The sequence below is a fragment of the Oncorhynchus mykiss genome, chromosome 22 (genome assembly GCF_057628025.1).
Source record: "Oncorhynchus mykiss isolate SJ-2025 chromosome 22, ASM5762802v1, whole genome shotgun sequence".
NCBI lineage: Eukaryota > Metazoa > Chordata > Actinopteri > Salmoniformes > Salmonidae > Oncorhynchus > Oncorhynchus mykiss.
Window position 1 is genome coordinate 56,990,492 of NC_143043.1, and position 15,737 is coordinate 57,006,228.

At 52.4% G+C, this 15,737-nt stretch overlaps 1 protein-coding gene across 4 annotated transcripts in view; it reads right to left on the reverse strand.

The window, feature by feature from the left end:
• The window catches only part of LOC110502201 (unconventional myosin-X), a 270,516-nt gene that overhangs the window by 142,545 nt on the left and 112,234 nt on the right, over window positions 1–15,737 (reverse strand). For all 4 annotated transcript variants that reach the window (XR_016490707.1, XM_090216354.1, XM_090216352.1 and 1 more), the window contains exon 21: window positions 7,191–7,297. Coding sequence is in view for 3 of the 4 variants with exons in the window: in XM_090216354.1 (XP_090072480.1) it covers window positions 7,191–7,297 (107 nt within the window). In the remaining variant the exon portion in view is untranslated. The remainder of the gene's footprint in view (window positions 1–7,190; window positions 7,298–15,737) is intronic.

Genomic DNA, 15,737 nt, shown 5'->3' on the forward strand with positions numbered 1-15,737 from the left:
GTCTCTGACAGGGCAGAATGTCTCTCTGATTTATGCTGTGTCTCTGACAGGGCAGAATGACTCTCTGATGTATGCTGTGTCTCTGTCTCTGACAGGGCAGAATGTCTCTCTGATTTATGCTGTGTCTCTGACAGGGCAGAATGTCTCTCTGATTTATGCTGTGCCTCTGACAGGGCAGAATGTCTCTTTGATTTATGCTGTGTCTCTGTCTCTGACAGGGCAGAATGTCTCTCTGATTTACGCTGTGTCTCTGTCTCTGACAAGGCAGAATGTCTCTCTTATTTATGCTGTGTCTCTGTCTCTGACAGGGCAGAATGTCTCTCTGATTTATGCTGTGCCCCTGACAGGGCAGAATGTCTCTCTGATTTATGCTGTGTCTCTGTCTCTGACAGGGCAGAATGTCTCTCTGATTTATGCTGTGTCTCTGTCTCTGACAGGGCAGAATGTCTCTCTGATTTATGCTGTGTCTCTGTCTCTGACAGGGCAGAATGTCTCTCTGATTTATGCTGTGTCTCTGTCTCTGACAGGGCAGAATGTCTCTCTGATTTATGCTGTGTCTCTGTCTCTGACAGGGCAGAATGTCTCTCTGATTTATGCTGTGCCTCTGACAGGGCAGAATGTCTCTCTGATTTATGCTGTGTCTCTGTCTCTGACAGGGCAGAATGTCTCTCTGATTTATGCTGTGTCTCTGTCTCTGACAGGGCAGAATGTCTCTCTGATTTATGCTGTGTCTCTGTCTCTGACAGGGCAGAATGTCTCTCTGATTTATGCTGTGTCTCTGTCTCTGACAGGGCAGAATGTCTCTCTGATTTATGCTGTGTCTCTGTCTCTGACAGGGCAGAATGTCTCTCTGATTTATGCTGTGCCTCTGACAGGGCAGAATGTCTCTCTGATTTATGCTGTGTCTCTGTCTCTGACAGGGCAGAATGTCTCTCTGATTTATGCTGTGTCTCTGTCTCTGACAGGGCAGAATGTCTCTCTGATTTATGCTGTGTCTCTGTCTCTGACAGGGCAGAATGTCTCTCTGATTTATGCTGTGTCTCTGTCTCTGACAGGGCAGAATGTCTCTCTGATTTATGCTGTGTCTCTGTCTCTGACAGGGCAGAATGTCTCTCTGATTTATGCTGTGTCTCTGTCTCTGACAGGGCAGAATGTCTCTCTGATTTATGCTGTGCCTCTGACAGGGCACAATGTCTCTCTGATTTATGCTGTGTCTCGGTCTCTGACAGGGTAGAATGTCTCATCTGTCTGGAACTCACAATACTGTGCGGTCATCTCATCAACTATTCAATCAGGCCGGTATTGATGCCATTTGTTCACAGAATAACTAGATAAACTCTACTTTACAAAATAACATGGTCGAGTACTATAGGATGGACACGTGTGGGGACTGTCTGCTGTGTTTCTAAATGGTAGTCAGCAGACAGTCAGAGGGAAGATGAACACTGAGTCTGCTAATGGTTCAGAATGGCATTATTTTTACACCTTACTAATCCAGATTGTGTATCTCGACTGGCATCTTCCATAACTTATGCTGGGACACAGTTGAAATGGTCTATTTTGGGTTGATTAAACATGTCAGATACAGATCATTCAGACGTACTGGTATGACTCACCCCTACAGAGAAAGTTAAATCCTACTAAAAAGACAGGGATGACAGCTGGGTTACCTGGGATACCATGTCACGCTAACAGTTATTTATGAGTCACCCCCCTCACAGAATAAATCGGTATAAACAAAAACAATCATACACAAACACACAGTGACATCCTGCAGTACATAAACTAACTACCACTCCCCAGTCACTCCCCCCAGCCCCTCCAGTACATAAATGAACTACCACCCCCCAGTCACTCCCCCCAGCCCCTCCAGTACATGAACTACCACCCCCCAGTCACTCCCCCAGCCCCTCCAGTACATAAACTAACTACCCCCCCCCCCAGTCACTCCCCCCAGCCCCTCCAGTACATAAACTACCACCCCTCAGTCACTCCCCCCAGTCACTCCCCCCAGCCCCTCCAGTATATAAACTAACTACCACCCCCCCAGTCACTCCCCCCAGTCACTCCCCCCAGCCCCTCCAGTACATAAACTAACTACCCCCCCCCAGTCACTCCCCCCAGCCCCTCCAGTACATAAACTAACTACCACCCCCCAGTCACTCCCCCCAGTCACTCCCCCTAGCCCCTCCAGTACATAAACTAACGACCACCCCCCAGTCACTCCCCCCAGACCCTCCAGTACATAAACTAACTACCACCCCCCAGTCACTCCCCCAGCCCCTCCAGTACATAAACTAACTACTACCCCCCAGTCACTCCAGCCAGCCCCTCCAGTACATAAACTACCACCCCCCAGTCACTCCCCCCAGCCCCTCCAGTACATACACTAACTACTACCCCCCAGTCACTCCCCCCAGCCCCTCCAGTACATAAACTAACTACCCCCAGTCACTCCCCCCAGCACATAAACTTCCACCCCTCAGTCACTCCCCCAGCCCCTCCAGTACATAAACTAACTACCACCCCCCAGTCACTCCCCCCAGCCCCTCCAGTACATAAACTACCACCCCCCAGTCACTCCCCCAGCCCCTCCAGTACATAAACTAACTACTACCCCCCAGTCACTCCCCCCAGCCCCTCCAGTACATAAACTACCACCCCTCAGTCACTCCCCCCAGCCCCTCCAGTACATACACTAACTACTACCCCCCAGTCACTCCCCCCAGCCCCTCCAGTACATAAACTAACTACCACCCCCCAGTCACTCCCCCCAGCCCCTCCAGTACATACACTAACTACTACCCCCCAGTCACTCCCCCCAGCCCCTCCAGTACATACACTAACTACCACCCCCCAGTCACTCCCCCCAGCCCCTCCAGTACATAAACTAACTACCACCCAGTCACTCCCCCCAGCCCCTCCAGTACATAAACTACCACCCCCCAGTCACTCCCCAAAGCCCCTTCAGTACATAAACTAACTACCCCCCCCCAATCACTCCCCACAGCCCCCCCAGTCACTCCCCCCAGCCCCTCCAGTACATAAACTAACTACCACCCCCCAGCCACTCCCCCCAGCCCCTCCAGTACATACACTAACTACCACCCCCCAGTCACTCCCCCCAGCCCCTCCAGTACATAAACTAACTACCACCCAGTCACTCCCCCCAGCCCCTCCAGTACATAAAATAACTACCACCCCCCAGTCACTCCCCAAAGCCCCTTCAGTACATAAACTAACTACCCCCCCAGTCACTCCCCCCAGCCCATCCAGTACATAAACTAACTACCACCCCCCAGCCACTCCCCCCAGCCCCTTCAGTACATAAACTACCCCCCCCAGCCACTCCCCCCAGCCCCTTCAGTACATAAACTACCACCCCCCAGTCACTCCCCCCAGCCCCTCCAGTACATAAACTAACTACCACCCCCCAGCCACTCCCCCCAGCCCCTTCAGTACATAAACTACCACCCCCCAGTCACTCCCCCCAGCACCTTCAGTACATAAACTACCACCCCCCAGTCACTCCCCCCAGCCCCTCCAGTACATAAACTAACTTCCACCCCCCAGCCACTCCCCCCAGCCCCTTCAGTACATAAACTACCACCCCCCAGTCACTCCCCCCAGCCCCTCCAGTACATACACTAACTACTACCCCCCAGTCACTCCCCCCAGCCCCTTCAGTACATAAACTACCACCCCCCAGTCACTCCCCACAGCCCCTTCAGTACATAAACTAACTACCCCCCCCAATCACTCCCCACAGCCCCCCCAGTCACTCCCCCTACCCCCTCCAGTACATAAACTAACTACCACCCCCCAGTCACTCCCCCCAGACCCTTCAGTACATAAACTACCACCCCCCAGTCACTCCCCCCAGCCCCTCCAGTACATAAACTAACTACCCCCCCCAGTCACTCCCCCCAGCCCCTCCAGTCACTCCCCCCAGCCCAGCAGTATCCACCTCCCCTGCACTCAACCTCCAGCTCCCCTAGCCACTCCCCCCAGCCCCTTCAGTACATAAACTACCACCCCCCAGTCACTCCCCAAAGCCCCTTCAGTACATAAACTAACTACCCCCCCCAATCACTCCCCACAGCCCCCCCAGTCACTCCCCCCAGCCCATCCAGTACATAAACTAACTACCACCCCCCAGTCACTCCCCCCAGCCCCTTCAGTACATAAACTACCACCCCCCAGTCACTCCCCCCAGCCCCTTCAGTACATAAACTACCACCCCCCAGTCACTCCCCCCAGCCCCTCCAGTACATACACTAACTACCACCCCCCAGTCACTCTCCCCCAGCCCTCTTCCCAGTCCCAAAGTCACTCTCCCCCAGCCCTCTTCCCAGTCCCAAAGTCACTCTCCCCCAGCCCTCTTTCCAGTCCCCTAGTCACTCTCCCCCAGCACTCTTCCCAGTCCCCTAGTCACTCTCCCCCAGCCCCTCCAGTATATAAACTAACTACCACCCCCCAGTCACTCCCCACAGCCCCTGAAGTCACTCACCCCCAGCCTTCCTAGTCATTCCCCTAAGCCCAGCAGATTCCACCTCCCCTGCAATCAACCTCCAGCTCCCCTAGTCACTCTCCCCCAGCCCTCTTCCCAGTCCCCTAGTCACACTCCCCCAGCCCTCCTAGCCACTCTCCCCCAGCCCTCCTAGTCAATCTCCCCCAGCCCTCCTAGTCACTCTCCCCCAGCCCTCCTAGTCACTCTCCCCCAGCCCTCTTTCCAGTCCAATAGTCACTCTCCCCAAGCCCTCTTCCCTGTCCCCTAGTCACTCTCCCCCAGCCCTCCTAGTCACTCTCCCCCAGCCCTCCGAGTCACTCTCCCCCAGCCCTCCTAGTCACTCTCCCCCAGCCCTCTTCCCGGTCCCCTCATCACTCTCCCCCAGCCCTCCTAGTCACTCTCCGCCAGCCCTCCTAGTCACTCTCCGCCAGCCCTCCTAGTCACTCTCCGCCAGCCCTCCTAGTCACTCTCCGCCAGCCCTCCTAGTCACTCTCCCCGAGCCCTCTTCCCTGTCCCCTAGCCACTCTACCCCAGTCCTCTTCCCTGTCCCCTAGTCACTCTCCCTCAGCCCTGTTCCCTGTCCCTAGTCCCTGTCACTCTCCCCCAGCCCTCCTAGTCACTCTCCGCCAGTCCTCCTAGTCACTCTCCCCCAGCCCTCCTAGCCACTCTCCCCCAGCCCTCCTAGTCACTCTCCCCCAGCCCTCCTAGTCACTCTCCCCCAGCCCTCCTAGTCACTCTCCCCCAGCCCTCCTAGTCACTCTCCCCCAGCCCTCCTAGTCACTCTCCGCCAGCCCTCCTAGTCACTCTCCGCCAGCCCTCCTAGTCACTCTCCGCCAGCCCTCCTAGTCACTCTCACCCAGCCCTCCTAGTCACTCTCACCCAGCCCTCCTAGTCACTCTCACCCAGCCTTCCTAGTCACTCTCCGCCAGCCCTCCTAGTCACTCTCCGCCAGCCCTCCTAGTCACTCTCACCCAGCCCTCTTTCCAGTCCCCTAGACACTCACCCAGCCTTTCCTAGTCACTCTCACCCAGCCCTCCTAGTCACTCTCACCCAGCCCTCCTAGTCACTCTCACCCAGCCCTCCTAGTCACTCTCCCCCAGCCCTCCTAGTCACTCTCCCCCAGCCCTCCTAGTCACTCTCCCCCAGCCCTCCTAGTCACTCTCCCCCAGCCCTCCTAGTCACTCTCACCCAGCCCTCCTAGTCACTCTCACCCAGCCCTCCTAGTCACTTTCACCCAGCCCTCCTAGTCACTCTCACCCAGCCCTCCTAGTCACTCTCCCCCAGCCCTCCTAGTCACTCTCCCCCAGCCCTCCTAGTCTCTCCCCCAGCCCTCTTTCCAGTCCCCTAGTCACTCTCTCCCAGCCCTCCTAGTCACTCTCACCCAGCCCTCCTAGTCACTCTCACCCAGCCCTCCTAGTCACTCTCACCCAGCCCTCCTAGTCACTCTCCCCCAGCCCTCTTCCCGGTCCTCTCGTCACTCTCCCCCAGCCCTCCTAGCCACTCTCCCCCAGCCCTCCTAGCCACTCTCCCCCAGCCCTCATAGTCACTCTCCCCCAGCCCTCCTAGTCACTCTCCCCCAGCCCTCCTAGTCACTCTCCCCCAGCCCTCCTAGTCACTCTCCCCCAGCCCTCCTAGTCACTCTCCCCCAGCCCTCCTAGTCACTCTCCCCCAGCCCTCCTAGTCACTCTCCGCCAGCCCTCCTAGTCACTCTCCGCCAGCCCTCCTAGTCACTCTCCGCCAGCCCTCCTAGTCACTCTCCGCCAGCCCTCCTAGTCACTCTCCGCCAGCCCTCCTAGTCACTCTCCGCCAGCCCTCCTAGTCACTCTCCGCCAGCCCTCCTAGTCACTCTCCGCCAGCCCTCCTAGTCACTCTCCGCCAGCCCTCCTAGTCACTCTCCGCCAGCCCTCCTAGTCACTCTCCGCCAGCCCTCCTAGTCACTCTCCGCCAGCCCTCCTAGTCACTCTCCGCCAGCCCTCCTAGTCACTCTCCCCCAGCCCTCCTAGTCACTCTCCCCCAGCCCTCCTAGTCACTCTCCGCCAGTCCTCCTAGTCACTCTCCCCCAGCCCTCCTAGTCACTCTCCCCCAGCCCTCCTAGCCACTCTCCCCCAGCCCTCCTAGTCACTCTCCCCCAGCCCTCCTAGTCACTCTCCCCCAGCCCTCCTAGTCACTCTCCCCCAGCCCTCCTAGTCACTCTCCCCCAGCCCTCCTAGTCACTCTCCGCCAGCCCTCCTAGTCACTCTCCGCCAGCCCTCCTAGTCACTCTCCGCCAGCCCTCCTAGTCACTCTCTGCCAGCCCTCCTAGTCACTCTCACCCAGCCCTCCTAGTCACTCTCACCCAGCCCTCCTAGTCACTCTCACCCAGCCTTCCTAGTCACTCTCCGCCAGCCCTCCTAGTCACTCTCCGCCAGCCCTCCTAGTCACTCTCACCCAGCCCTCTTTCCAGTCCCCTAGACACTCACCCAGCCTTTCCTAGTCACTCTCACCCAGCCCTCCTAGTCACTCTCACCCAGCCCTCCTAGTCACTCTCACCCAGCCCTCCTAGTCACTCTCCCCCAGCCCTCCTAGTCACTCTCCCCCAGCCCTCCTAGTCACTCTCCCCCAGCCCTCCTAGTCACTCTCCCCCAGCCCTCCTAGTCACTCTCCGCCAGTCCTCCTAGTCCCTCCCCCCAGCAGTACTCACCTTGCCACATAGCTGAGTATGTGTGCCCGGATCACCATGCCCGCCTGTCTCCGCACCACTTCCCTCCCCTTCTCCAGCCGGTGTTCCAGCTCTTCCTTCAGGAACACCTGCAAGACATGACGCGCGGCACGGCCAGTCAGAGATAGGGATGGAGGTTAGTTCCTGTAGGGTAGTTAGTTATTCTTGAGAAGTTCTGAATGCAGTCCGTTTAAGCACAGCTGTTTGCTGCAGAGCTCCTAGCTGTTAGCTACTCTTCCCTGCTAGCTACTCTTCCCTGCTAGCTACTCTTCCTTGCTAGCTACTCTTCCCTGCTAGCTACTCTTCCCTGCTAGCTACTCTTCCCTGCTAGCTACTCTTCCCTGCTACTCTCACTGCTAGCTACTCTCCCTGCTAGCTACTCTCCCTGCTAGCTACTCTTGATCCTCTTGATAAGGACTGGGACCGACCAGTGCTGGTTTCAGCTACTCTCACAGAGCTATAGCTACTTTCCTGGCTATTCTCCCTGACTGCCACTGCAGAGAGCCCAGCGGAACACTATGACGGTGCTGCTACTGCAAAGAGTCAGTGTTGTGTTGTTAGTCCCACAGCTAACATCCTGTCTGTGTTCTGGCTCTCTGGCTTCTTACTGATTACTAAGAGAGAGACAGGAGGCAGGGCGAGAGAGAGAGAGAGAGAGAGAGAGAGACAGGAGGGGAGGAGGCAGGGCGAGAGAGAGACAGGAGGGGAGGAGGCAGGGCGAGAGAGAGACAGGAGGGGAGGAGGCAGGGCGAGAGAGAGAGAGAGACAGGAGGGGAGGAGGCAGGGCGAGAGAGAGAGAGAGACAGGAGGGGAGGAGGCAGGGCGAGAGAGAGACAGGAGGGGAGGAGGCAGGGCGAGAGAGAGACAGGAGGGGAGGAGGCAGGGCGAGAGAGAGACAGAGGAGGGGAGGAGGCAGGGCGAGAGAGAGACAGAGGAGGGGAGGAGGCAGGGCGAGAGAGAGAGAGAGACAGGAGGGGAGGAGGCAGGGCGAGAGAGAGACAGAGGAGGGGAGGAGGCAGGGCGAGAGAGAGAGAGAGACAGGAGGGGAGGAGGCAGGGCGAGAGAGAGACAGGAGGGGAGGAGGCAGGGCGAGAGAGAGAGAGAGACAGGAGGGGAGGAGGCAGGGCGAGAGAGAGACAGGAGGGGAGGAGGCAGGGCGAGAGAGAGACAGGAGGGGAGGAGGCAGGGCGAGAGAGAGACAGGAGGGGAGGAGGCAGGGCGAGAGAGAGACAGAGGAGGGGAGGAGGCAGGGCGAGAGAGAGACAGAGGAGGGGAGGAGGCAGGGCGAGAGAGAGACAGAGGAGGGGAGGAGGCAGGCCGAGAGACAGAGGAGGGGAGGAGGCAGGGCGAGAGAGAGACAGAGGAGGGGAGGAGGCAGGGCGAGAGAGAGACAGAGGAGGGGAGGAGGCAGGCCGAGAGACAGAGGAGGGGAGGAGGCAGGGCGAGAGAGAGACAGAGGAGGGGAGGAGGCAGAGCGAGAGAGCGAGAGAGAGAGCGAGAGAGAGAGAGAGAGCGAGAGAGAGAGCGAGAGAGAGAGAGCGAGAGAGAGAGAGCGAGAGAGAGAGAGCGAGAGAGCGAGCAAGAGAGAGCGAGAGAGAGCGAGAGAGAGCGAGAGAGAGCGAGAGAGAGCGAGAGAGAGCGAGAGAGAGCGAGAGAGAGCGAGAGAGAGAGAGAGAGAGAGAGAGAGAGAGAGAGAGCGAGAGAGAGCGAGAGAGAGCGAGAGAGAGCGAGAGAGAGCGAGAGAGAGAGAGAGACGGGTTGGGTTGGGAGGGGAGGTGCACAGGCAGAGAGAGAGATTGAAATTGAAAGGGAGAGACACTAGAGGGGAGGGGATGGCACTCCTCCAAGAGCAGACCATTCCCCTCCTCCCATGAAAGAGCATTCCACTGGGTCTAGGTAACCCTTCCCTGACTGAAAACTGCAGGTTTAGCAGCTCCTGCTAACTGGGCCAGATGTTCCAGTAATCACAGTCACACAGCTGCAGCCCTGCTCCCCCCAGCCCTGCTCCCCCCAGCCCTGCTCCCCCCAGCCCTGCTCCCCCCAGGCCTGCTCCCCCCAGGCCTGCTCCCCCCACCCTGCTCCCCCCAGCCCTGCTACTCCCACCCTGCTCTCCCCACCCTGCTCCCCCCAAACCCTCTTCTCTATCCCATCCCCACCCCCACCCCTCTTCTCTATCCCATCCCCTCCTCCCCTGTCCCATCCCCACCCCCCAACCCTCTTCTCTGTCCCATCCACTCCTCCCCTGTCCCATCCCCACCCCCACCCCTCTTCCCCTATCCCATCCCCACCCCCACCCCTCTTCTCTATCCCATCCCCTCCTCCCCTGTCCCATCCCCACCCCCACCCCTCTTCTCTATCCCATCCCCACCACCACGCTCTTCCCCTATCCCATCCCCACCCCTGTTCTCTGTCCCATCCCCTCCTCCCCTATCCCATCCCCACCCCTCTTCCCCTGCCCCATCCCCACCCCCCTTCTCTGTCCCATCCCCTCCTCCCCTGTCCCATCCCCTCCTCCCCTGTCCCATCCCCACCCCCCAACCCTCTTCCCCTGTCCCATCCCCACCCCTCTTCTCTATCCCATCCCCACCCCCACCCCTCTTCTCTATCCCATCCCCTCCTCCCCTGTCCCATCCCCACCCACCAACCCTCTTCCCCTGTCCTATCCCCACCCCCAACCCTCTTCTCTGTCCCATCCCCTCCTCCCCTGTCCCATCCCCACCCCTCTTTTCTATCCCATCCCCACCACCACGCTCTTCCCCATCCCCACCCCTCTTTTCTATCCCATCCCCACCACCACGCTCTTCCCCTTCCCCTATCCCATCCCCACCCCCACCCCTGTTCTCTGTCCCATCCCCTCCTTCCCTATCCCATCCCCAGCTCCCCAACCCTCTTCCCCTCTTCCCCTATCCCATCCCCAACCCTCTTCTCTATCCCATCCCCACCCCAGCTCCCCAACCCTCTTCTCTATCCCATCCCCACCCCAGCTCCCCAACCCTCTTCTCTATCCCATCCCCACCCCAGCTCCCCAACCCTCTTCTCTGTCCCATCCCCTCCTCCCCTGCCCAGCTCCCCCAACCCTATCCCATCCACACCCCAGCTCCCCAACCCTCTTCCCTATCCCATCCCCACCCCAGCTCCCCAACCCTCTTCCCCTATCCCGTCCCCACCCCAGCTCCCCAACCCTCTTCTCTATCCCATCCCCACCCCAGCTCCCCAACCCTCTTCTCTATCCCATCCCCACCCCAGCTCCCCAACCCTCTTCTCTATCCCATCCCAGCTCCCCAACCTTCTTCTCTATCCCATCCCCACCCCAGGTCCTCAACCCTCTTCTCTATCCCATCCCCACCCCAGCTCCCCAACCCTCTTCTCTATCCCATCCCCACACCAGCTCCCCAACCCTCTTCCCCTATCCCACCCCCAGCGCCTGTTTCTCCTCTACACTCTCCGAGTCGCAGAGAGGAAGCTCCCTGGACAACATCCTTCCTTCCCACATCCGATGCTGCCACCCTACCGTGTGGTCCTAGCTTCCTCATCACACAATCAGACATTGATATAATTAGACTGTTTCTACACAGGAAATGCAATCCAAACCTCTACTTTCAAACCCACCTGACTTTCCTAACTTTAACCACAAAAATATGGCACTGATAACCAAAACACTAACGCACAAAGGCACAACACATAATTGTGGGCACTAACATTATACTGTCAAACTACCATTACATTACACGGTTAACAAACTACCACTACATTACACAGTCAATAAACTACCACTACAGGGTCAATAAACTACCACTACAGGGTCAATAAACTACCACTACATTACACAGTCAATAAACTACCACTACAGGGTCAATAAACTACCACTACATTACACAGTCAATAAACTACCACTACAGGGTCAATAAACTACCACTACATTACACAGTCAATAAACTACCACTACAGGGTCAATAAACTACCACTACATTACACAGTCAATAAACTACCACTACAGGGTCAATAAACTACCACTACAGGGTCAATAAACTACCACTACATTACACAGTCAATAAACTACCACTACAGGGTCAATAAACTACCACTACATTACACAGTCAATAAACTACCACTACAAGGTCAATAAACTACCACTACAGGGTCAATAAACTACCACTACATTACACGGTCAATAAACTACCACTACAGGGTCAATAAACTACCACTACAGGGTCAATAAACTACCACTACAGGGTCAATAAACTACCACTACAGGGTCAATAAACTACCACTACAGGGTCAATAAACTACCACTACATTACACAGTCAATAAACTACCACTACAAGGTCAATAAACTACCACTACAGGGTCAACAAACTACCACTACAGGGTCAATAAACTACCACTACAGGGTCAATAAACTACCACTACAGGGTCAATAAACTACCACTACAGGGTCAATAAACTACCACTACAGGGTCAACAAACTACCACTACAGGGTCAATAAACTACCACTACAGGGTCAATAAACTACCACTACACGGTCAATAAACTACCACTACAGGGTCAATAAACTACCACTACAGGGTCAATGAACTACCACTACAGGGTCAATGAACTACCACTACAGGGTCAATAAACTACCACTACAGGGTCAATAAACTACCACTACATTACACAGTCAATAAACTACCACTACATTACACAGTCAATAAACTACCACTACAGGGTCAATAAACTACCACTACAGGGTCAACAAACTACCACTACAGGGTCAACAAACTACCACTACATTACACAGTCAATAAACTACCACTACAGGGTCAATAAACTACCACTACATTACACAGTCAATAAACTACCACTACATTACAAAGTCAATAAACTACCACTACATTACACAGTCAATAAACTACCACTACAGGGTCAATAAACTACCACTACATTACACAGTCAATAAACTACCACTACATTACACAGTCAATAAACTACCACTACATTACACAGTCAATAAACTACCACTACAGGGTCAATAAACTACCACTACAGGGTCAATAAACTACCACTACAGGGTCAACAAACTACCACTACAGGGTCAATAAACTACCACTACATTACACAGTCAATAAACTACCACTAGATTACAGGGTCAATAAACTACCACTAGATTACAGGGTCAATAAACTACCACTACATTACACAGTCAATAAACTACCACTACATTACACAGTCAATAAACTACCACTACATTACACAGTCAATAAACTACCACTACATTACACAGTCAATAAACTACCACTACAGGGTCAATAAACTACCACTACAGGGTCAACAAACTACCACTACAGGGTCAATAAACTACCACTACAGGGTCAACAAACTACCACTACAGGGTCAACAAACTACCCCTACAGGGTCAATAAACTACCACTACAGGGTCAATAAACTACCACTACAGGGTCAATAAACTACCACTACAGGGTCAACAAACTACCACTACAGGGTCAATAAACTACCACTACAGGGTCAATAAACTACCACTACATTACACAGTCAATAAACTACCACTACAGGGTCAATAAACTACCACTACATTACACAGTCAATAAACTACCACTACATTACACAGTCAATAAACTACCACTACATTACACAGTCAATAAACTACCACTACAGGGTCAATAAACTACCACTACATTACACAGTCAATAAACTACCACTACATTACACAGTCAATAAACTACCACTACAGGGTCAATAAACTACCACTACATTACACAGTCAATAAACTACCACTACATTACACAGTCAATAAACTACCACTACAGGGTCAATAAACTACCACTACATTACACAGTCAATAAACTACCACTACAGGGTCAATAAACTACCACTACATTACACAGTCAATAAACTACCACTACAGGGTCAATAAACTACCACTACATTACACAGTCAATAAACTACCACTACATTACACAGTCAATAAACTACCACTACATTACACAGTCAATAAACTACCACTACATTACACAGTCAATAAACTACCACTACATTACACAGTCAATAAACTACCACTACAGGGTCAATAAACTACCACTACAGGGTCAATAAACTACCACTACAGGGTCAATAAACTACCACTACAGGGTCAACAAACTACCACTACAGGGTCAACAAACTACCACTACAGGGTCAATAAACTACCACTACATTACACAGTCAATAAACTACCACTAGATTACAGGGTCAATAAACTACCACTACATTACACAATCAATAAACTACCACTACATTACACAGTCAATAAACTACCACTACATTACACAGTCAATAAACTACCACTACATTACACAGTCAATAAACTACCACTACATTACACAGTCAATAAACTACCACTACATTACACAGTCAATAAACTACCACTACATTACACAGTCAATAAACTACCACTACAGGGTCAATAAACTACCACTACAGGGTCAATAAACTACCACTACAGGGTCAACAAACTACCACTACACGGTCAATAAACTACCACTACAGGGTCAATAAACTACCACTACAGGGTCAATAAACTACCACTACAGGGTCAATAAACTACCACTACAGGGTCAATAAACTACCACTACAGGGTCAATAAACTACCACTACAGGGTCAATAAACTACCACTACAGTGTCAATAAACTACCACTACAGGGTCAATAAACTACCACTACTGGGTCAATAAACTACCACTACTGGGTCAATAAACTACCACTACAGGGTCAATAAACTACCACTACAGGGTCAATAAACTACCACTACAGTGTCAATAAACTACCACTACAGTGTCAATAAACTACCACTACACGATCAATAAACTACCACTACATTACATGGCCAACAAACTACCACTACACGGTCAACAAACTACCACTACACGATCAATAAACTACCACTACATTACATGGCCAACAAACTACCAGTACACGGTCAACAAACTACCACTACACGGTCAATAAACTACCACTACAGGGTCAATAAACTACCACTACAGGGTCAATAAACTACCACTACAGGGTCAATAAACTACCACTACAGGGTCAATAAACTACCACTACAGTGTCAATAAACTACCACTACAGGGTCAATAAACTACCACTACAGGGTCAATAAACTACCACTACTGGGTCAATAAACTACCACTACTGGGTCAATAAACTACCACTACAGGGTCAATAAACTACCACTACAGTGTCAATAAACTACCACTACAGTGTCAATAAACTACCACTACACGGTCAATAAACTACCACTACAGGGTCAATAAACTACCACTACACGATCAATAAACTACCACTACACGATCAATAAACTACCACTACATTACATGGCCAACAAACTACCACTACACGGTCAACAAACTACCACTACACGATCAATAAGCTACCACTACACGATCAACAAACTACCACTACACGATCAACAAACTACCACTACACGGTCAATAAACTACCACTACAGGGTCAATAAACTACCACTACACGGTCAATAAACTACCACTACAGGGTCAATAAACTACCACTACAGGGTCAATAAACTACCACTACTGGGTCAATAAACTACCACTACACGATCAACAAACTACCACTACACGATCAACAAACTACCACTACACGGTCAATAAACTACCACTACAGGGTCAATAAACTACCACTACACGGTCAATAAACTACCACTACAGGGTCAATAAACTACCACTACAGGGTCAATAAACTACCACTACAGGGTCAATAAACTACCACTACAGGGTCAATAAACTACCACTACAGTGTCAATAAACTACCACTACAGGGTCAATAAACTACCACTACTGGGTCAATAAACTACCACTACTGGGTCAATAAACTACCACTACAGGGTCAATAAACTACCACTACAGGGTCAATAAACTACCACTACAGTGTCAATAAACTACCACTACAGTGTCAATAAACTACCACTACACGATCAATAAACTACCACTACACGATCAATAAACTACCACTACATTACATGGCCAACAAACTACCACTACACGGTCAACAAACTACCACTACACGATCAATAAACTACCACTACATTACATGGCCAACAAACTACCACTACACGGTCAACAAACTACCACTACAGGGTCAACAAACTACCACTACAGGGTCAACAAACTACCACTACAGGGTCAACAAACTACCACTACAGGGTCAATAAACTACCACTACAGGGTCAATAAACTACCACTACAGGGTCAATAAACTACCACTACAGGGTCAATAAACTACCACTACTGGGTCAATAAACTACCACTACTGGGTCAACAAACTACCACTACAGGGTCAATAAACTACCACTACAGGGTCAATAAACTACCACTACAGGGTCAATAAACTACCACTACAGGGTCAATAAACTACCACTACAGGGTCAATAAACTACCACTACACGGTCAACAAACTACCACTACAGGGTCAACAAACTACCACTACAGGGTCAATAAACTACCACTACTAGGTCAATAAACTACCACTA